The sequence below is a fragment of the Myotis lucifugus genome, unplaced genomic scaffold (assembly GCF_000147115.1).
Source record: "Myotis lucifugus unplaced genomic scaffold, Myoluc2.0 scaffold_41, whole genome shotgun sequence".
Taxonomy (NCBI): Eukaryota; Metazoa; Chordata; class Mammalia; order Chiroptera; family Vespertilionidae; genus Myotis; species Myotis lucifugus.
In genome coordinates, this window is record NW_005871089.1 from 2,574,013 (window position 1) to 2,595,529 (window position 21,517).

Consider the following 21,517-nt stretch of genomic DNA (forward strand, 5'->3'; position numbering starts at 1 on the left):
ACCTGCAAACCACCTGGGCCCTTGCCCAGGCTGACCCACACCCGAGGGTCCCCACCCAATAGGGGGCGTGGTCAGCCTAAAGCTGCCCATGCCCCCTCGCCAGGCCGGTCCCGCCCCCAGTGGGGAACTCTTGCCCAGATCCGGGGCTCCCATCAGGGCTGGCCAGCCGGCCCCCACCGGTGCACCAGGTCTCTATCCTATATAATAAAAGAGAAATATGAATATTGACCCTAAAGGCAGAACGGTCAGACTGACCGCTGGACCATTCACTATGAGGTGCACTGACCACCTCTTGGTTCCTTTCCCCAGTCGGCAGGCTTCGATCACTTGATGGCGAATGGGGAACTGGGGGTAGGTGGTGGGGGATGTGGACAGTGCCAGGCCAAGGCACCCTGCCCCACCAGTTGCCCCCTACACAGAGGGAAACCCGCGGCAGGGGCTGGGCCAGCGAGAGGGCAGTAACAGCCAACCTCTCAGTCCCTTCCCCCGGCCATGAGGCACTGATCACCCTATGGCAGTGGTCGGCAAACTGCGGGCGTGCATGCACAGTGCAATTGAAACTTTGTGGCCATACTCAAGGGGCCAAAGAGCCGCATGTGGCTCGCGAGCCGCAGTTTGCCGACCACTGCCCTATGGCGAAAGGGAACCGGGGGAGGGTGGCGGCGGGGGGCGGGGCCAGCTGTGGGCAGCTGGAGAAGATAGGCCAGGCCTAGGGACCATACCTGCACACGAATTTTGTGCGCTGGGCCTCTAGTATCTATTATAAAGGATCTACCTTGGACAAACCTCTCTAAGAACACCTCCCTAATAATTCCCCTGGTAGAATTATATATAGATCTAATCTAGATTAGTATTTTAGATGAATACTGTCTAAATATAGGAATGGGTGAAATTAACTGCCCAGAAGAAAAATTGGAACTTCTGGATAATAGCAGATACTTATTTCCCCTCAGATCCTTCCTTGTCTAATATTAGACATTTTCTGTTTCTAACCGTGTTACCGGTTTATTGTTGTTACTTTTATTCCTGGTATGTAAATGTTATACTAGATGCAGAAAAACAAAACTTGACAAACAGCAAAAAAAGACTTGGATCATAGTGACTCAAAAATTAGAAATGATCCAGAATACTTTTTAACAAGGACATATAGGATCTGACTGCCTCCCATTTACCTGCCCTTTTTGAATAATAACAATTCGACCTTAAATGCCATCTAAGGTTATGGTCTTGCCCCATCCACAGTGTTCCCCCCTATTCAGCAAGACATGCTGACACTGAGACATCCTAGGAATAAGCCTTCCTAGCACCGTGGGACTCCATTATCCAACCAAAAGATTGGTCATCAATGTATCCTTTGGACTGATTTATGATGAAAAGGGGGATGTGTGGACAAAAGGGGCCACATGCTAACCTGACAAACTCAGGGGAGGCCTGCATGGTGGTCTTGCAAACTCAGAGACCTAAAGTAACCACAAAGGATGGTCTGAAATTAAACTTTAACTAAAAGCAGTTATGGTGGGTAGTTACATGCTAGGCCAGTATCTTCACTGACAAGGTCAACCTTTAATATCCATATAACCTTTTGCATCTATAATAACATACCCTTGAAATGTCTAGGTAACTTGTAACTTCCCTTTTTCTGGACCCCTTGCGTCACAATCTAATGTGCCTGGGCACCAAGACAGATACCATAAATTCCTTCATTGTTATCATGTTAATTGTTCCTACACCCACCTAAGTATGTGTCTACCATTTTACTTTTTATCCAATCCCAGGGTTTCCACGCTTTGCTTTCTCCTGCCTTTCTAGTCTATCACTAATGGATCTCATGTAACCCACCTTTGTCCCTCCTTTGATTGCAATATATAAATATAGATGTAACCTGCCATTCTCCAAAGCATTATCTCAATTCGTTGAGGTTCTGCTTCCTGGCAACTGTCGACAGGTTGGCTCAAATAAACTCACAAAAATTCTTTACAGGTTTGAATTTTTTTTTTTACGTTAACAGACTGCTTTAAAAAGAAGACGAAATATAAAGAGAGGTACAAGGATATAAAGGAAAAAAATGGCAATGAATAAGTACCTATCAATAAGAACCTAAAATGTAAACAGACTACATACTTCAATCAAAAGACATAGGGTAGTAGAATGGATAAGAAAACATGACCTATATATGCTGTCCACAAGACACCCACCTCAGAACAAAACATACAGACAGGAAGTGAAGGGATGGGAAAAAAATATTCCATGCAGTGGAAATGAAAAAAAAATTGGAGTAGAAATACTTATATCTGATAAAATAGACTACAAAATAAAGGCCATAACAGAGACAAAGAAGGCCACTACACAATACTAAAGAAATTGATGCAACAAGAGGACATAACCCTTGTAAACATATATACACTCAATATAGGAGCGCATATATAAAACTTTTGGTGGACTTTAAGGGAGAAATTGGCAGTAATACAGTCACAGTAAGGGACTTTAAAACCCCACTGTCATCAGTGGATAGATCTTCTAGACAAATAATCAACAAGGAAATTGCGACCTTAAATGACACTGGATCAGATGGATTTAACTGATATTTAGAGAACATTTCATCCCAAAGCAGGAGAGTATACATTCTTTAAGTGCTCATAGAACATTCTCAAAAAAAGTCCACATGTTAGGACATAAGAGAAATCTTAACAAATTCAAGAAAATTGAAATCATATTAAGCATCTTCCAGGATCACAATGGCATGAAACTAGAAATCAACTAAAATGAAAACACTCAAAATCATTCCAGCACATGGAGGCTAAGCAGCATGCTTTTACACAATCAATGGGTTACCAAGGAGATCAAGGAAGAAATAAAAAATTACTTGGAAATAAATGAAAATGAACACACAATAACCCAAAATCTACGGGACGCACAGAAAGCAGTCCTGAGAGGGAAGTTCACTGCATAACAGGCCTACCTCAAAAAGCAAGAAAAATCTCAAATATACAATCTAACCTTACACCTAAAAGAACTAGAACTAGAACAATATGAAAAGCCCAGATAAAGTAAAAGGAAGGAAATAATAAAGATCAGAGAGTAAATAAACCACAGTGTCTAAAAAAACAATACAAAAGATCAATGAAACCAAGAGTTGGTTCTTTGAAAAGATAAACAAGCCCTAATCAGTTTGGCTCAGTGGATAGAGTGTTCAATTCCGGTCAAGGGCATGTACCTTGGTTGCGGGCACATCCCCAGTAAGGGGTGTGCAGGAGGCAGCTGATGGATGTTTCTCTCTCATCGATGTTTTAACTCTCTATCCCTCTTCCTTCCTCTCTGTAAAAAAATCAATAAAATATGTTGAAGGAAGGAAGGAAGAAGGAAGGAAGGAAGGAAGGAAGGAAGGAAGGAAGGAAGGAAGGAAGGAAGGAAGGAAGGATAAACAAGATTGATGAACCTTTAGCCAGATAGACTGACCAAGAAACAGAGAGAGGACCCATATAAATAAAATCAGAAATGAAATAATCAAAGTAACAACTGACCACAGAAATACAAAAGATTGTAAGAAAATGCTATGAACAATTATATGCCAACAAATTGGACAACCTGGGCAAAATAAACAAATTCCTAGAAACATACAATCTTCTAAAACTCAATCAGGAAGAATCAGTAACCTGAAGAGACCAGTAATACCTAATGAAATTGAAGCAGTAATAAAAAAACTCCCAGCAAACAAAAGTCCTGGATCTGATGGCTTCACAGGCAAATTTTACAAAACATTCAAAGAAGAACTAACACCTATGCTTCTCAAACTATTGCAAAAAATTCAAGGAGGGAGACTTTCAAACTCTTTTTATGAAGCCAGCATTATCCTAATTCCAAAACCAGATAAAAACCCTACAAACAAAGATAATAATTATAGGCCAATACCCTAGATGACCATAGATGCTAAAATCCTCAACAAAATATTAGCAAAGAGGATCAAGCGAAAAATTAAAAAGATCATACACATGTCCTGGCCAGTGTGGTTCAGTTAGTTGAGCACTGACCCATGCACCAAAGGGTCTCAGGTTCGATTCCTGGTTGGGGCACATGCTCTGGTTTTGGGGTCCATCCACAGTAGGGGGTATGCAGGAGGCAGCCAATTAATTTTTTCTCTCATACTGATGTTTCTCTCTCTCCCCATCTCTCTTTCACTCTTACGAAAAGATCCATTAAAAACATAAAAGAAAATGAATAAATAAAAAGATCATACACCATGACCAAGTGGGATTTATACTGGGGATGCTGCTACAATATCCGAAAATCAATAAATGTGATACATCATATAAATAAAAGATAAAAATATGATCAAATCAGTAGATGCATAAAAAGCCCTGGATAAAATCCAGCACCCATTTATGATAAAAACTCTTAGTAAGGTGGGACTAGAGGGATTATACCTCAACATAACAAAGGCCATATATGAAAAACCTACAGCCATTATCATACTCAACGGGCAAAAAAATAAATAAAAGCATTTCCATTAAGATCAGGAATAAGACAGATATATCCACTCTCACCACTCTTATTCAACATAGTGCTGGAAGTCCTAGCCACAGCAATCAGACAAGAAGAAGAAAGAAAAGGCATCCAAATTGGAAAGGAGGAAGGAAAACTGTCATTATTCACAGATGACATAATATTGTACATAGAAAAACTAAAGACTCCACCAAAAAACTACTAGATCTAATAAATGAACTCATCACAGTAGCAGAATACAAAATTAATATCTTGTCCTTTGTCCTATGTAATAATCCCTAAACAATCCCATATAGATGGCAATCTTTCCTAGGTAATGGCATTTCAGATATCTCCCTTTTTGACTATGTATGATCAAGCCTAGCAATCCTAATTTCTCCTAAAAGATTCCCTTTTGGTCATTATAATTTCTTTTACCACAGTTGTGCCTATTGGTCTTTGATTAGTTCTCCAAAGAGAGCAATAATTACTAGAAGCTTTTTTGTTTAAATTTCAGAGAGGGAGAGAGAGATAGAAATATCAATAATGAGAGAGAATCATCGATCGGCTGCCTCCTACAACACCCCCCACCGCAGACTGAGCCCGCAACCCTGGCATGTACCCTGACCGGAATAGAACTGTAACCTCCTGGTTCATAGGCTTATGCTCAACCACTGAGCAATACCGGCCGGGCACTAGAACATTTGATAGCATTTGACCACCCTAACTTTTAAACTCATGGCATTTCCTTTAGATTCCATTTCTTTTTGTTCTTTCTCATGAAACAGATGAAGACCATCATGTACTTATCACCACTATGAAACCCAATGCTGATTCCTAATCATGAAACTCAGGTTTTAGTCCCAGCTATTTAATGTGACCTTAAGTCATTTCACTTCTGGAGGCACCAGTGAGCTCATCTATATGTGAGAACTGGACTAGATCAACATTTATAATTCTATAAAATGCTAAGGTTTCTAGTATTACTTATAGAATGAGAGACTTGAAATATACATTTTACTTAAGCTTTTACATAAACAATCTAATAAATAATCATTTTGAAGATAAGCAGTTCTTACTTAGGTAAAGCAAACTAGATCAAGTAGACTAAAGATAGTTTATCTTGAAAAATTGATTTTAAAAAATAATTCACAAAAAAGTAATTCACAAGGATGATTAATGATTAATCAGCAAAAAGATTATGACTCACTTTACTGTGATACTCGCTTTGCTCAGTGGTCTGGAATTGAACCCTCAGTATCTCTGAGGTATGTCTGCAAAATTCTCCAAAAGTTTCCCATTTATACATGAAAATAAATAAACATTTCACTTACAGGGAAATACTCATATTTTCCTTTGGTGTGAAGAAAATGGCCATAGTAGTTCCATCTCTGGGAGGGTCATTAGATTTGTGGCTCTTAGACTGAGTTGGCTTAAAGTGTTCTCTTTTTGAAATGCCATTATTATTGAATTTACAGGCTACATTCGGTTGGTTGCACATTCTGTCTGTCTTGGATAATTCATTGACAGTACTAGATTGGCATGGGCCTCCTTTTCTTTCAAAGAACAGGGTGGCAGGTCGATCCTTCAGGGGAAAGTGAGCAGAGGGACTGTCTTTTAGGGCAAGAGCTGCATCTTTTACAGTTACTGATGGATGCCCTAGTACATCAGATTCTTTCTTATTTGGGGTATTCGGAATGAGGAGAGAGGATGGCCTCTCTACTCTTGGTTTTGATTGATAGAAAGATGATACTGGAAAAGACTCCCCAATTCTTTGTTTTTCAATTGTCTTGAAGGTTTTACGCTCCCTCTCTAAAATATCTGTTTGCTGTCTAATCTGTTCCATCATCTCTTTTTCATTCTGCTGCTGCAACTGTTTTTGCCTTTCTTCCTTCTCAGTGTTCAGCTTTTCCAACTTCTTAAGCACAGTATTAGAAGAATCTGTACTCAAAGCAACAACTTGATTTTCTCCTGAGTAGCGATACTTTCTAGTTTTCCTGTTAATATCCAAAGTAAGAGCTGGAATTGTTTCTTCACTTTCCATTAGTTTGTTTCTCTGGATACTTGTGTCTAGTTGGGAACTTGTTTTCAGTGGGTCTTGTTGAGGAATATAAAAAAATGTAGGCAAACTACTGGAAACAAAGGAGTCTCTCAGTTGTGGCTTACAGGTAATAGATTCAGAACTGCAAACCAGTTTTTCCTTCATAGTCCCATTCTTCAAATGCATTGAGTCAGAGGATGCTCCCTTTTGACTCAATGTATAGTTAGTCTCACTTGAGGTACTTCGGGCATTGGCCTGTGAATCAAATTTTTGACTGCTAGATATCTTAGGTGATAGAAACTGCAAGTCTCCTTCATCTAACATTACAGACTCTAGTTTGCTCTTTTGGCTTTCCTCGCAGCTCAGAAGTTCCAAGCTTTCTTGAGAGCTTTCACTATCAGGTGTACCCTGTAAAGACTGAAGGCCCTCAGGCATCAGTTCTGTAGACCATCGGCGTTCTTCTGAAGGAGACACACCACCAAGAGAACGAACTTTTAGCAATTCTAAGCTAAATATAGCTTGTTCTAGTTCTCTCATTCTCCGACTTTCTCTTTTGGCCCGACCTACTTTTTTCTGGTGGAGATCCTCCAAGGACTTGGGTCTCTCTCTTATAATCACATCTTCCTGCAAGTCCACACCACTCTGGCTTCTGGCTCTCTCCTGTCGCTTGTTTGGGGAATCCTTCAAGCAGTCCACTGAACTAATTCGATTACTCTCTATCACAGATTTACATTCCTCTATGGCTTTTACTCTGTTGTCAAAAGAACAATCCTCCCATTCTGAAGGGTCTGAACCCTGAATTTTCAGAGCTCCATGTGGCTCAATATTCATCAATCCAAGTTCTAGTTTTGTTTCTTTTAGCCTTTGTTCTTTTAAAGCTTTAAATCTATATGAAAATAGAAAAAAAAAAGTAGGTTATTACTGGAGAAAATACATTTACTGAGAATTTAAGAAAAAAAAGAAGAAAATTTTAATATACCTAAGTATGTTTCAAACTAACTTCAAAGCACATTTCATAATCCTATTTTGATGAGTGAGATTATATATCATTAAGTGCATTATTTGTAATTAGGCATTTTACTAAAAAAATAAATAAATAAAACCAGAAGTAAGCTCTCCTTTAACAATATCCTTATTTTAACATAAACCTTAAACATAAAATTAAAGTTTCTAAAGGTAAAAACAGTTGAATAATGCCAATTTTTAAAGATTCAACCTAATGTAAAAGTTAACTCAGCAGTTATAACCACAGACCATGTAGGTTTTCAGTCCACTTTAATTCAATAAACACTTATTTAGCTTCTATTATAGACGACACAATGTAGATTAAAATTGCTAGGAGTATCACAGTTTAGTGGAGAAGACAAATTGCACAAAACCAATTCTAACACAAGTTAGGCAAGTGTTAGAACAAAAGTATAAATAATGCACTTGCACAGAGAGAATTATTATAACAACGAAGATTACCTTTGTCTTGCTCTGAATCCTCTACATATTGACTGCAAAAGGATAATTTTGTTCCTTTGTTCTTGATACTTCTTATTTTCCCTGTAGCCTTTCCATCTTGCCTGTATACAAATAGCAGCCATGTGCCTCCACCTATAGCACTCCCTCCATCTCTGCTGGATGATGATGGTTGCAGTCCGGAGCTCCAAATACCGCTGCCTCTCTAAGTGAGCATGCCAGGAAGCCTGGAGAAGAGTAGCTGCACTAGCCATAACTAGAGCATCCTTTTGCACAGCTGCGTCTTTGACTTGCTTTTGATTTAGGTAATTCCGCCAGAATCGCTGTGGGGAAGACAAAATAATAGAAACTGTTGTCATATCTTATACCACATTTTCACAGAAAAAGGAAAAAAGAATAAATTTCTTATGTCATAATTAGAGGGTAAGTGGCTAAACAGTTAAATTGTGGGTGATTTAAAAAAGTTTTCTAGATATGCTTAGTTAAAGCAAATATTTTAGATAATAAAACCTCAATAAAGTTAATTATAGAACTTAATTTAAAATTTTGATGCTTTCATGTCCTACGAATTAATTTAAATAAGTTATAAATTATTCTCATACTACAACTTGCCTATATTAATTGGGTTCAAGGTCAATATGTACACATTTCAAAAATTAAGATAAAAAGATATTCTTGTACAAACAGAAAAGGTCCTGTGGAAACAGCTATTGTATAAATCGATGAGAAAGTAAAACAGGTAAATGTGAAACAAGGTACCTATAAACCAAGATGAGTATCTAACAACAATGTATTTATAACACGCAAATGTCACTCAGAAAACTATTAAATACTAGAGGCCCAGTGCACGAAATTTGTGCACTGGGGGGGGGCTGGAGGGGGGGCGAGGAGGGTGTGTCCCTCAGCCCAGCCTGCACCCTCTCCAATCTGGGACACCTCGAGGGATGTCTGACTGCCCATTTAGGCCCGATCCCAGTGGGATCGGGCAGTTGGACATCCCTCTCACAATCCAGGACTGCTGGCTCCCAACCGCTCTCATGCCTGCCTGATTGCCCCTAACCACTTCTGCCTGCCAGCCTGATCACCCCTAACCACTCCCCTGCCAGCCTGATCACCCCTAACCACTCCCCTGCCAGCCCGGTCGCCCCCAGCTGCCCTCCCCTGCCGGCCTGGTCACCCCCAACTGCCCTCCCCTGCTGGCCTGATCGCCCCCAACTGCCCTCCTCTGCAGGCCATCTTGTGGCCACATGGGGGCAGCCATCTTGTTTGTTGGGAGTGGTGGTCAATTTGCATACTGGTTGTGACTAATTAGCATACCCCTCTCTTATTATATAGAATAACTATGTAACAAAAATTAAGGCACATAATTCCTTTGCCCCAATCATACCTCACAAGTCATTATAACTATAAATTTAATTTAATTTAAATTAAACTCCATTGATATTTATTAATAGTCTGTTATTATATGGCAAGTAATCTTTTCGGTACTATCAACATTTCAAAAATGTGTAGAGCACATTCTCACCTCTGAAGAAGTTTATATTCTTATTTATATGTTTCATAGTAAAATAATTCTGGTTACTAAAACAAAGGCCAAATAAACTAGCTAATCTCATGCAAGAAATCTTTTGTCTCCCACCTGAATGATAACTGATGCCTGTCTCAGATGGAGAAAATGCTGCCTGCACAGCAAGACCCTAAACCATCGTTGTAACAATATTATTCTGCGGAGCACCTCTTGGTGAAGCAGATCTTGTAGGTGCTGTCGTTCCTGTTCCTTTAGGAACACCTACCAAAAAGAAGAAAGATGAGAAATACAGTTTAAGAAGAAATGAGAAATTTATTTCATGAATCATCCCTTCTGTAATTAGCCTTTTTAGAGAAGAACAAATACAGTGGCAGATTAATAAAAGCAGTACTGATAAATATTTCTACAATTTATCCAAAGTGGTCATTCTCAAAATGAAAATAAACATTAGGATATAGAAGGGGAAATGGGAAGGTGCACATGTGTACAAAAATTCCAGTGCAAGATATATGATACACTAGAGGCCTGGTGCACAGATTCGTGCACATGGAAAGGAAATTAATTAGAAGGTGGCCAGCGGGGCGGGACTGGGTGAAAGGGGCCAGACATGCCCTGGAGCCAACCTCCCATGGTCCCTCCCTGGCCGGCCACACCTGGGGTGGCGCCGGGGCTTGCAGGGCATCTGCCAAGTGAGCAGGGTCCCTCCAGCAGGTGGGGTCCCTCAGCCTGGCCTGTAGGGATTGGGCTGAAACCAGCAATCCGACATCCCCTAAGGCAGCAGTTCTCAACCTGTCGGTCGCGACCCCTTTGGGGGTCGAACGACCCTTTCACAAGGGTCGCCTAAGACCATCGGAAAACACATATATAATTACATATTGTTTTTATGATTAATCACTATGCTTTAATTATGTTCAATTTGTAACAATGAAATTGGGGGTCACTACAACATGAGGAACTGTATTAAAGGGTCGTGGCATTAGGAAGGTTGAGAACCACTGCCCTAAGGGGTCCCGGAGTGCAAGAGGGCACTCTGCAAAGTCGCTGTCGCTCAGCAGCTCCTGTGTTGAGCGTCTGCCCACTGGTGGTCAGTGTGCATCATATCTACTGGCTGGTTGCTTAGCCTTTTACATATACACTGAGTGGCCAGATTATTATGACCGGCCAGATTATTATGACCACCACATCAGTACTTTGTTGGGCCACCTTTTGCCTTCAATACTGCAGCGATTCTTCTTGGCATTGACTCCACGAGATGTTGAGAGGTGATGCGAGGAATCTGACACCATGCCTGATGAATAGCACTGTCCAGTTCTGTGAGATTTGATGGTTGTGGAACCAGCTGCCTGATGGCTCTTTTAACTTCATCCCACAAATGCTCAACTGGATTGAGATCTGGTGATTGTGGGGGCCACCTAAGCAAGGTAAAGTCTCCCTCATGTTCTTGAAACCACTCCTGCACAATATGAGCACCATGGCATGGCGCATTGTCTTGTTGGAAGAAACCATTCCATTGGGATATGCCATCAACATGATAGGATGAACTTAATCAGCAACAATACTTAGGTATGTTGTGCTATTGGGACGTTTATAATGATCTGGCCCTCTAGCAACTTCAGCGCGAAATTATAGCTAATTTGCCTACAAGCGTCAGGTGGTCTTAATAATCTGGCCACTCAGTGTATATAGATTATTCCCTTGGGAAATTCACCACCATCATGAGCCAATGTACTGCTGGTAGTATGTCATATTTCTAGTAATTTTTTTTTTTAAGAGAGAGGAAGGGAAAGAGAGAGAGAGAAACATTGATGTGAGAGAGAAACATCAATTGGTTGTCTCCCACACATGCCCTAACTGGGGATCAAACCTGCAACCTGGGTATGTGCCCTGACCAGGAATCAAACCCACCACCTTTCTGTGTACAGGATAATGCTCCACACAACTGAGCCACACAAGCCAGGGTGTCATATTTTTCAAGGATGTTGGAGTAGGGGGAAACAAGTTGTGAACCAAAAATCTTCAAGTTTGATCATAAGATGAATAAACCAATAATAAGTCTTTTAGAAACCCAGTAGGCATAAAAGGCTTCTTGCTGCCCAAAGCTATTTATCAGTTTATTTATTTACTCCTTCATTCCATTAAAAAAAAATCTAGGGGGATACAAAGATAACTTAGACATGGTCCCTTAGATAATAGGATTTGCATTCACCTTAAAGAGCAGGTAGATATTAAAAATTGTATACATTTAAGGTATATGTCTTGATGTATGTATACACTGTGAAATGATTACCACAATCAAACTAATTAACATATGCATCACCTCCCATTTTTGTCAAAAATAAAAAAATATTTTTAAAAAGAGCACCAGCCCTGGCCAGAGGCTCAGTCAGTCAGTTGGAGGATTCAATTCCCAGTCAGGACACAAACCTAGGTTGTGGGTTCAATCTCCGATCGGGGCACCCAGGAGGCAAGTGATCAATGTTTCTCTCTCACATTGATATTTCTTTCTCTCTAAAATCAATAACAACATTTAATTCTCTCCTTGGGTGAGAATTAAAACGTAAAATAAGTTGCCTTTAAAAAGAGCACATAGATATTAGATAACAAAATGGAAAAGAATAAACTAATGAGGGCAAGAGACAGAGGAGCCCACCTGAACAAAACAAGGAGTTGGAAATAACGATAAAGGCACATACAGGGACAATGAAATACCTAATCTTTATAATGAAGGAATTAAATAGTGTAAAATCACAATATGAAGGTTCTTGAAAAGGAGAAAGATGTTTGAATCTAGTGAGAAGGTTATCAGGGGATTATTACTAAGCAGGAAGTCAAATTAAAGAAAGAAATATATTAAGATGATTTTGATAAAATGGGTAGATTTCAACAGAATAACAAACAGACTGGAACAAGACGAGGGATCTGTTTACTGTAAGAGAAATATATGTGAAAGGTAAAGAAACAGACCTACTATGGACGCAGTAGCATTAGAGAAAAAGGCAGAGATGTGAGAATCATTTGTTAAAAAAAAAAAAAAAGAAACAATTTTGTAAAAGGATTAAAGTAAAGGGTAAGCCAAATATGATTATGGTTTCTAGCCTAAGAAACTAGAAGAAGAATGACAGAAAAGAGTAGTTGACAAATTAAGGATAATAGGGAAATCAGGATGAGGTGACTTTGGGCAAGTAGAGTTGGAGATTACAGTAGAGCACTAGGGGAGATGATTTTTAGGCAGTTAAAATTATAGGTAGAACTAGAGAATTGGCCAGAAGCTCTTTAAATTGACTATATTATTAAGTAAAAAAATTGTGGCCTACTCAATTTCCTTATGACATCTGGAAAACTATGTTTTTCTTTGTTATCTTGTTTTTTTGTTACTCCTCACCTGGGGATATTTTTCTATATATTTTTAGAGAGAGTGGAGGGGAGGGAGAGAGACACACAGAGAGAAACATCAATGTGAGAGAGACACATCGATTGGCTGCCAACCACACCACGGCTGGGGATCAAGTTTGCAACCTGGGTATGTGCCCTTGAATGGAATTGAACCAGGGACCTTTCAATCTGCAGGCTGATGCTCTATCAACTGAGCCAAACTGGCTAGGGCTAGAAAATTATGTTTTTTACAAAACATTATCATAGGCAAAGATTGTCATTATTATTTAAACACAAAAATACACTCAATTTTGACAATATATATTTACCATGGATTTTCCAACTTGATAATTATTTGGATTAATATTTATTTTCCTGAAGAAATCCTGAATGTAAAATTTAGATGGAATAGTATTTCGAGGAAGAAGTACATGGAAGTGGCTCACAAAATCCTGAAAAAATGAAAAGAAAATATTATAAGGCCACAAAAGAATGACATGAAAATGTTATAAAGCTACAAGATCCTAAACTTTAGCTAACTATCCTTTTATTGATCCATTTCTCATTCTTTTCAATATGGTGAAACCAAGGAAGTACTTGTTAACAAAGTATTACCAAAGGTTAACTTATAAAATGGAAGGAGGTGTAGTGAGTTCAACAGAGTATTTTGTTATCAAAGGGAAGCTGGAAAGAAACCAAGAGCAGAAACTAATCATCCCTTTTGAGAAAGCTGTATTAAAAAACAAAGAAAAAGTTATATAACAATAATCAGAAACTTTTAGCAAAATTTAGAAAAATAAGCAAAGTACAGTTATTATAGGATATAACTGAGAATGAAGCTTTCCCTCCAAGTAACAATAAAACTTGCTCAGCTGCTGGAAAGCTTCAATATACTTTTTCTACCCAGAGCAGCAACTGATGAGAATAAGCATGAGTCTTGCTGGCAGCTTCCTATAAAAGAAAATCCTGCTGAGAAAACTCTAGCAAAAATCAAATGGAATATTTTCTTTTGAACTAGACAGTTCTGATTGAATTATTTTAGTGTGAAGACTTGTAATACATGTGAAGAACTGCTATGCTGTGAGTAAATTTAGTATTTACTCATAAGAGTATGAAGAACTGCTATGCTATGAGTACATTTAGTGTGAAGCAATCAGTGTGAAGAACTGTTATGTTATGAGTAAATTTAGTATTAGGAAACATTCAGATCAAATGAGAATAGCCAAGTACTGGATTCTCTTAAAACACAAGCTTAATAAGACTGGTGCCATTCAATGGAAGTGAGTACTCACTACCTGGTTAATTCTGTGTACAGAAGATGGAATGGGAAGGAAGAATTAAGAGAAATAAGCCCCAAAGAAAAAATAAACAAGACAGGAAGAATTTACTTGATATGCATATATACTTAAAGATCACTGCAAAAGTATAACCTGGAAAGAGTATTTGCAGCTGTATCCTGATTGGCGAATTCGAACTGTCTCCAGCATCCCAGTATACCGAAGCTGTCTAAGTACCAAGGCATCATTGAACCTTAATGGCAGCTAAAACAAAGCAATAGAAAAAAAACATCAACCTAGAAGAATAGATCTCCAAATTAATGTTTGTCTTACAAATATGATTAACTTTTGAATATCTAGGAACTGACTTGAAGCTTGTCTGGTTAAGATATAGTGAAGTGACAGGACAATCTTCCTTCCCCAGCTGGTAGCTTCAAAAAAGTTCTGACTGCCTGACCCTAGGGAATATGAGAAACCACGTTTCCAAACTTCTAGCTGTAGTTCAAAAGGAATGTAGTTACCCACAGGAGTCAATATAAAATACATATCAAAACTAACCTACTTACATATAGTCAAGAGTGTCTGCATTTTTGTTTTTAATTATGATTGTATCTATAATCTCACTCAGAAACTACCTGCCCTACTTTACCAGTTACCTTGGTTAACCGAGAGCTGACAGATTCTTCTTCTAATGACTAGTACAAGGTTAAGAGTAGTTTATTTCCCTAAATACTTTTGCTGATAATACTGGTATGACACATTGAAAAACAAAAAATTCCTCCAGTCCCTGACAACTGATTTCATTGTAAAGGCATTGATAGGGAAGCAGCTAGTAGTCACAACGCCCTGAAACTCCTAGGTATCTCTGCAGGCACATTTTCAGACATTCAAAACAATATGCATTTGGAGCTTCTGATATTTCTCCCTATTCATTCTAAATACTATTTTCAATGATTCCCTAAAGCAATCCTAAACATTTTCCTTCAGACAGATGGGGCATACCAGCTGTCAAGGAAATAAAGTCAATGGGCAACTTATGTTAAATAATAATAATAATAATAATAATAATAATAATAATAGACATTTATTTAGTACTTATTCTATACCCTGAACTACTTCATTAATTGAACTCTTTGTATAGCAAGGTCTCATTTAATAACAGGGACTCAAACTTCTATTTAACTATAAATAAAATCATTTCTTTTTTAGTCACTATAAAAGAATAGTGACATTTACTAACCACTTAGTATGGGCTGGGAACACTCTAAGTATATTACCAGTATTAACTCATATATACTCACAAAACACTATGAGGTCCTACAAATACAATATATTCTTACATGGATGAAAATATTTAAAATACAGAAAGGATAACTTGTCTAAGGTCACAAAGCTTGCATATAACCAAGTTAGAGACTGCTTCTTAAGAATTAAGAAAGCTGAACATAATTCCTACACAGTTTAGCTGTTCAGGCTGGGAACTATTTTTTCCTATGATGAACATAATGAAAGATGACAAATGTTTACACTTTTTAGATATATTTTGCAAATCCCTAATTAGGGGATCTGTCATAGAAAATAGAAAGGAATCAAGAATGCCCATATCTTCCCTATTTTACAAAGATAAGAATCTCTAAACATGAAAAATGCCTGGCATGTTCTTTAAGAGTGACAATGTATATCCAAACAAGAGGGATTAATCTCCGGGTAATAAAAGTTGCATAAAACTTTTATTATAGAATTTCAAGAGATATTTGCTTCTCAAAATTCTTGTAGATATTAAATCAATACCATGTAAATACCTTACAGGCAAGTAGGTGTAAACACAAGAAATATATCCATAGAAACTATAGAATGCTGTTTTCCTTAAAAAATATAGACTAGAGGCCCGGTGCACAAAAATTTGTGCACTTGGGGGGTCCCTCAGCCCGGCCTGTGCCCTCTCACAGTCTGGGACCCCTCGGGGAATGTCCACCTGCTGGCTAAGGCCCGCTCCCCGGGGGATCGGACCTAAGCTGGCAGTCAGACATCCCTCTGGCAGCCCGGGAGCCCTCGGGGGATGTTCACTTGCCAGCAGGGAGCAGGCCTAAGCTCCAGTTGGATATCCTTAGCGCTGCTGAGGAGGCGGGAGAGGCTCCCGCCACCACCGCTGTGCTGGCAGCCGTCAGCCTGGCTTGTGGCTGAGCAGAGCTCCCCCTGTGGGAGCGCACTAACCACCAGGGGGCAGCTCCTGCATTGAGCATCTGCCCCCTGGTGGTCAGTGTGTGTCATAGTGACCAGTCATTCCCAGTGGTTCTGCTGTTAAGGTCAATTTGCATATTACCCTTTTATTATATAGATATAGAATAAAGGCCTGGTGCACGGGTGGAGGCCGGCTGGTTTGCCCTGAAGGGTGTCCTGGATCAGGGTGGGGGTCCCGCTGGAGTGCCTGGCCAGCCTGGGTGAGGGGCTGATGGCTGTTTGCAGGCTGGCCAAGCCCTCCAGCGGGGACCCTCACCCCATGGGGGTGGAGGCAGCCTGGGTGAGGGGCTGAAGGCTGTTTTCAGGCTGGCCACACCCCCTTCAGGGTGGAGGTTCCCGCTGGGGTGCCTGGCCAGCCTGGGTGAGAGGCTGATGGCTGTTTTCAGGCTGGCCACAGCCCCTTCAGTGAAGGAGGCGTGGCCATCTTGGGTGAGGGGCTGAGGGCCGTTTTCAGGTGTGCCACGGCCGTAGGCTGGAAGCAGGTATCTGGGATTTATTTATCTTCTATAATTGAAACTTTATAGCCTTGAGCAGAGCTCAGGGCCCGTAGGGCAGGAGGGAAGCTTGGCTTCCTCCATTGCCGGGGGCAACCCAAGCCTCCTGCTCACTCCAGCTCCATGGCCGCCACCATCTTAGTTGGGTTAATTTGCATACTCGCTCCTGATTGGTGGGTGGGCGTGGCTTGTGGGTGTAGTGGAGGTATGGTCAATTTGCATGTTTCTCTTTTATTAGATTAGACTAGAGGCTCGGTGCACAAAAATTTGTGCACTCGGGGGGGAGGGGGAGGTCCCTCAGCCCGTCCTGTGCCCTCTCGCAGTCTGGGACCTCTCAGGAGATAATGACCTGCTGGCTTAGGCCTGCTCCCGGGTGGCAGAGGGCAGGCCCAATCCCTAGGTGCAGCCCCTGGTCGGGCTCAGAGCAGGGCCGATTGGGGAGTTAGGCACTGCACCCTGTCACACACAGAGCTGCAGGGCGATCAGGGGGTTGGGGAGCTCCCCCCTATCAGGCACAGAGCAGGGCTGATCAGGGGGTTGGGGCGCCTTCCCCTGTCACGAACAGAGCAGGGCAGATAGGGAAGTTGTGGCCCTGCACCCTGTCACACACAGAGCCGCAGGGCAATCAGGGGGTTGGGGAGCTCCCCCCATCAGGCACAGAGCAGGGCCGATCAGGGGGGTTGAGGAGCTCCCCCCTGTCACGAACAGAGCAGGGCGGATAGGGAGGTTGTGGCCCCGCCCCCTGTCACACACAGAGCCACAGGGTGATCAGGGGGTTTGGGCGCTGCCCCCTGTCACGCTGATCCGGGTGCCGGGAGGCCTCGCGGCTCCGCTGATCCCAGTGCTGGGAGGCATATTACCCTTTTACTATATAGAATAGAGGCCTGGTGCACGGGTGGGGGCTGGCTGATTTGCCCTGAAGGGTGTCCTGGATCAGGGTGGGGGTCCCCACTGGGGTGCCTGGCCAGCCTGGCTGAGGGGCTGAGGGCCGTTTTCAGGCTGGCGGGTGACTGAAGCTCCCAACCGCTCCTTTTTTTCTTTTTTTTTTATTCTGGGCCAGCTTTAGCTCTGAGGCCTCGGCTCTGGCCTTTGTTTACCTTCTGTATTTGATACAATGTTGCAGCCCAGCTGGCTGAAGCCTGGCTGACTAATGCAGGTTTCTGGGGTTTTGTTTAGCTTCTATATTTGCAACATAGTTGCTTAGAGTTGCAGCTGAGAGGCCGGCAAGTCAGGCGGGGAACGTTGGAGTCCACCGTCACTGGAGCAAGCAAGCCTCCCTGTTCGCTTCAGTGCATGGCTGCCAGCCGCCATCTTGGCTGGCAGTTAATTTGCATATCTCCCTGATTAGCCAATGGGAAGGGTAGCGGATGTACGGCTAATTACCATGTTTCTCTTTTATTAGATAGGATAGTTCTTTCTATCCACTTGCTCTCCTTAGAAAGAATTTAAAGCTTGGTTTGAAGTAAGCTGAGCGAGTTCTCATGTACGGACATTTTTACCTTTTCTGCATTAGAGCGAATGCATTTTACAAAATATGGTTCTGCTTGACCAAGTGTCTCCATCAGCTTGTTTAATGAGGCCTGTGATACAAAACAATAATATAATGAGAATTTTCTTCCATCCCACATTGGCAACAATTTATAAATATAAACAATAATGTTGTTAAAAGATGCAAAAATGAGTGGTATACAAAGAAATGGGTTTATTTCTGAAAAGCCAAATGACCATTACAGCGTGGCTTTTTAGTCACATCAACCATATCCCATTCAGGTTATCTTGCCAATCATTTTGACTTTTCAGTATCAATCAATCTGAAGGAAACAGATTCCTCTTTGTTAAAAGTAAAATAGGAACTAACCTGAAACTGAGCACTGATGCTGGGAGGTTTCTTCTTCTTGTGCAAATGAAGAAGGGATTTGGTAATGCGATCCTGCAGAGTCAGTCTTGTCAGGTGCTTTAAAGAATTTACCTCTAGCAAGTGCTAAAAAGAAAAGGGGGTGAGGGGGAGAATCAAATTCTTCTTAAATTAATCTAAGAATAGGAAACACAAAATTGTAAGCCCATTTTCATCATTTCCTATGTATAATGACTATGGTGAATATGGGAGATTGATATTCAACATCCATCTTACCTTCCTCATGCTTTCCTGCAGAAGCTTTCTAACTAAAAAGAAAACTACTTTTCCCAAATTCTCTTTCATTTCAGGTTCAGAAAGTGATTTAAGTTCAACAATTGAATTTCCACACATGAAATTGGGAAAGTATAATGAGGCAGAGGCTTTGGCTAGTAGCTTCTGTTTCTGCTGGCAAGCGTGTACATAATAAGTGCTTCAGTTTTCTGTCCAGGTACTACTTTTTTAAGTGCTGAGAGACAGAGTGTATTGTCACTGCAACTCTAATAAAGGCACTTGAGCCCTGGAGCCAATAGTTTTAGCAGCTTCTCCAGCAGCTACAACTTTCTGATTGCAGCTCAGGTCAGTTCTGCATTGTTATTTTACTAGTCTGAAACTAAGACTTCTAGCGCTTTTCTAAGTGCCTCTCTGAATTAAGTCCCTTTCTACATAAAAATATCTACAATAATTACTGTTATCTGCAACAGAATCCTAACTCACAGAGAGAAATTAAATTCAATCCAAGGGCTATATCAGATATGCCATGAACACACAAAAGAGAAACTCCCTATTAACAGTCATCCTGATGTGCTAATTATTAATCTTAAGATCCAAATTACACATAAGCAATTAAAGAATGTAAAATAAAATATTAATAAAGTATGTGGGAGCTTTTTTAGCCCATCAAAAAATAATAGGGTGTATCAAAAAAATGTATACACACTTTGAATAATTATTAATTCCAATGGGTTAAATCTGAAAAGAAACATCATTTGAGCTATCAGCTGTTAAAGTGTATATATTTTTTGGGGGGACACCTTGTATATGGCAGTGACTTTGTTAATGAAAAGAATATATCTATACAGATATGCAACTAATAATGTTGCAGGCTCGATCCCCAGCAGGGGGTGTGCAGGAGGCAGTGTATCATTGATGTTCCACTCTCACATCAATGTTTCTCTTTCTCTCTCCCTCTCCCTTCCTCTCTTTCTAAAAAATCAGTGAAAGTAAGGAAAATTTTTTAAATATAAATTTTGACAATATAAGCATTAAAAAACAACTTTCAAGCGAGAAAAATGTTTCCAACAAGTATAATGACTCATTATCTGTATATAAGAACTGTAAGAAATCCTTTAAAAATTCACAAAGTATAAATGACAACATAATGACAATCATTCAATTTCACTTGTAAGAAAAGAAACAATTTCTTTTAAAGATATTTTCTGCATATCAGATTGGCAAACATAATAAAGACTTACAAAACCCAACATTCATGCGGATGTGGGGAAATAGGCTTATATATGCACTGTTCTTAGGAATGTAAATCAGTATAACCTTCCTGATAAGTAATGTCATTCTCAGGTATTTATTTAAGGAGAATGTCAGAAAAGATCTGAATGCTATCTCTGACAATGTACTTCAAAAAATAATAAAAAATTATGAACAGAGATATGCATTTATATGGAACTTTTTTCATAAAGTATGTTTCATCCACACAACTGAGTACTGCCATAGATCATAAAACAGAGGGAAGGGGAGGGGGGGGAGGGAGGAAGAAAAGGGTAAAGGGTAAAAGGGGACCAAATGGTGATGGAAGGAAACTTTACTTGGGATGGTGAGCACACAATACAATACACAAATGATGTAGAATTATACACCTGAAACATATATAAATTTATTAGCCAATGTCACCCCAATAAATTCAATTTTTTTTTAAAATACTAGAGGAATCCAAAGGCAACAAAATCTCAGACATATGCCAAAGCAATTTCTTCACTGATACAGCTCCTAGGGCATTGGAAACTAAAGAGAAACTAAACAAATGGGACTACATCAAAATAAAAAGCTTCTGCACAGCAAAAGAAACCATCAACAAAACAACAAGAAAACCCACTGCATGGGAAAACATATTTGCCAACGTCATATCTGATAAGGGCCTAATCTCCAAAATTTATAGGGAACTCATACAACTTAACAAAAAGAAGATAAACAATCCAATTAAAAAATGGGCAAAGGATCTAAATAGACACCTTTCAAAAGAGGACATTCAGAAAGCCAAGAGACATATGAAAACATGCTCAAAGTCACTAATTATCCGAGAGATGCAAATCAAAACAACAATGAGGTACCATCTCACACCTGTCAGAATGGCTATCATCAACAAATCAACAAACGACAAGTGCTGGAGAGGATGTGGAGAAAAAGGAACACTTGTGCACTGCTGGTGGGAATGCAGACTGGTGCAGCCACTATGGAAGACAGTATGGAGTTTCCTCAAAAAACTGGAAATGGAACTCCCATTTGACCCAGTGATCCCACTTCTAGGAATATATCCCAAGAAACCAGAAACACCAATCAGAAAGGATATGTGCACCCATATGTTCATAGCAGCACAATTCACCATAGCTAAGATCTGGAAACAGCCTAAGTGCCCATCAGTAGATGAATGGATTAGAAAACGGTGGTACATCTACACGATGGAATACTATGCTGCTGTAAAAAAAGAAGGAA

At 40.2% G+C, this 21,517-nt stretch overlaps 1 protein-coding gene across 1 annotated transcript in view; it reads right to left on the minus strand.

The window, feature by feature from the left end:
• The window catches only part of MYO9A (myosin IXA), a 395,533-nt gene that overhangs the window by 95,364 nt on the left and 278,652 nt on the right, over positions 1-21,517 (minus strand). The window contains exons 19-25 of the mRNA XM_023753167.1: positions 18,755-18,877; positions 18,396-18,476; positions 14,315-14,425; positions 13,214-13,336; positions 9,624-9,773; positions 7,988-8,307; positions 5,814-7,406 (exon numbers count right to left, since the gene is read on the minus strand). Of these exons, the coding sequence (XP_023608935.1) occupies positions 5,814-7,406; positions 7,988-8,307; positions 9,624-9,773; positions 13,214-13,336; positions 14,315-14,425; positions 18,396-18,476; positions 18,755-18,877 (2,501 nt within the window). The remainder of the gene's footprint in view (positions 1-5,813; positions 7,407-7,987; positions 8,308-9,623; positions 9,774-13,213; positions 13,337-14,314; positions 14,426-18,395; positions 18,477-18,754; positions 18,878-21,517) is intronic.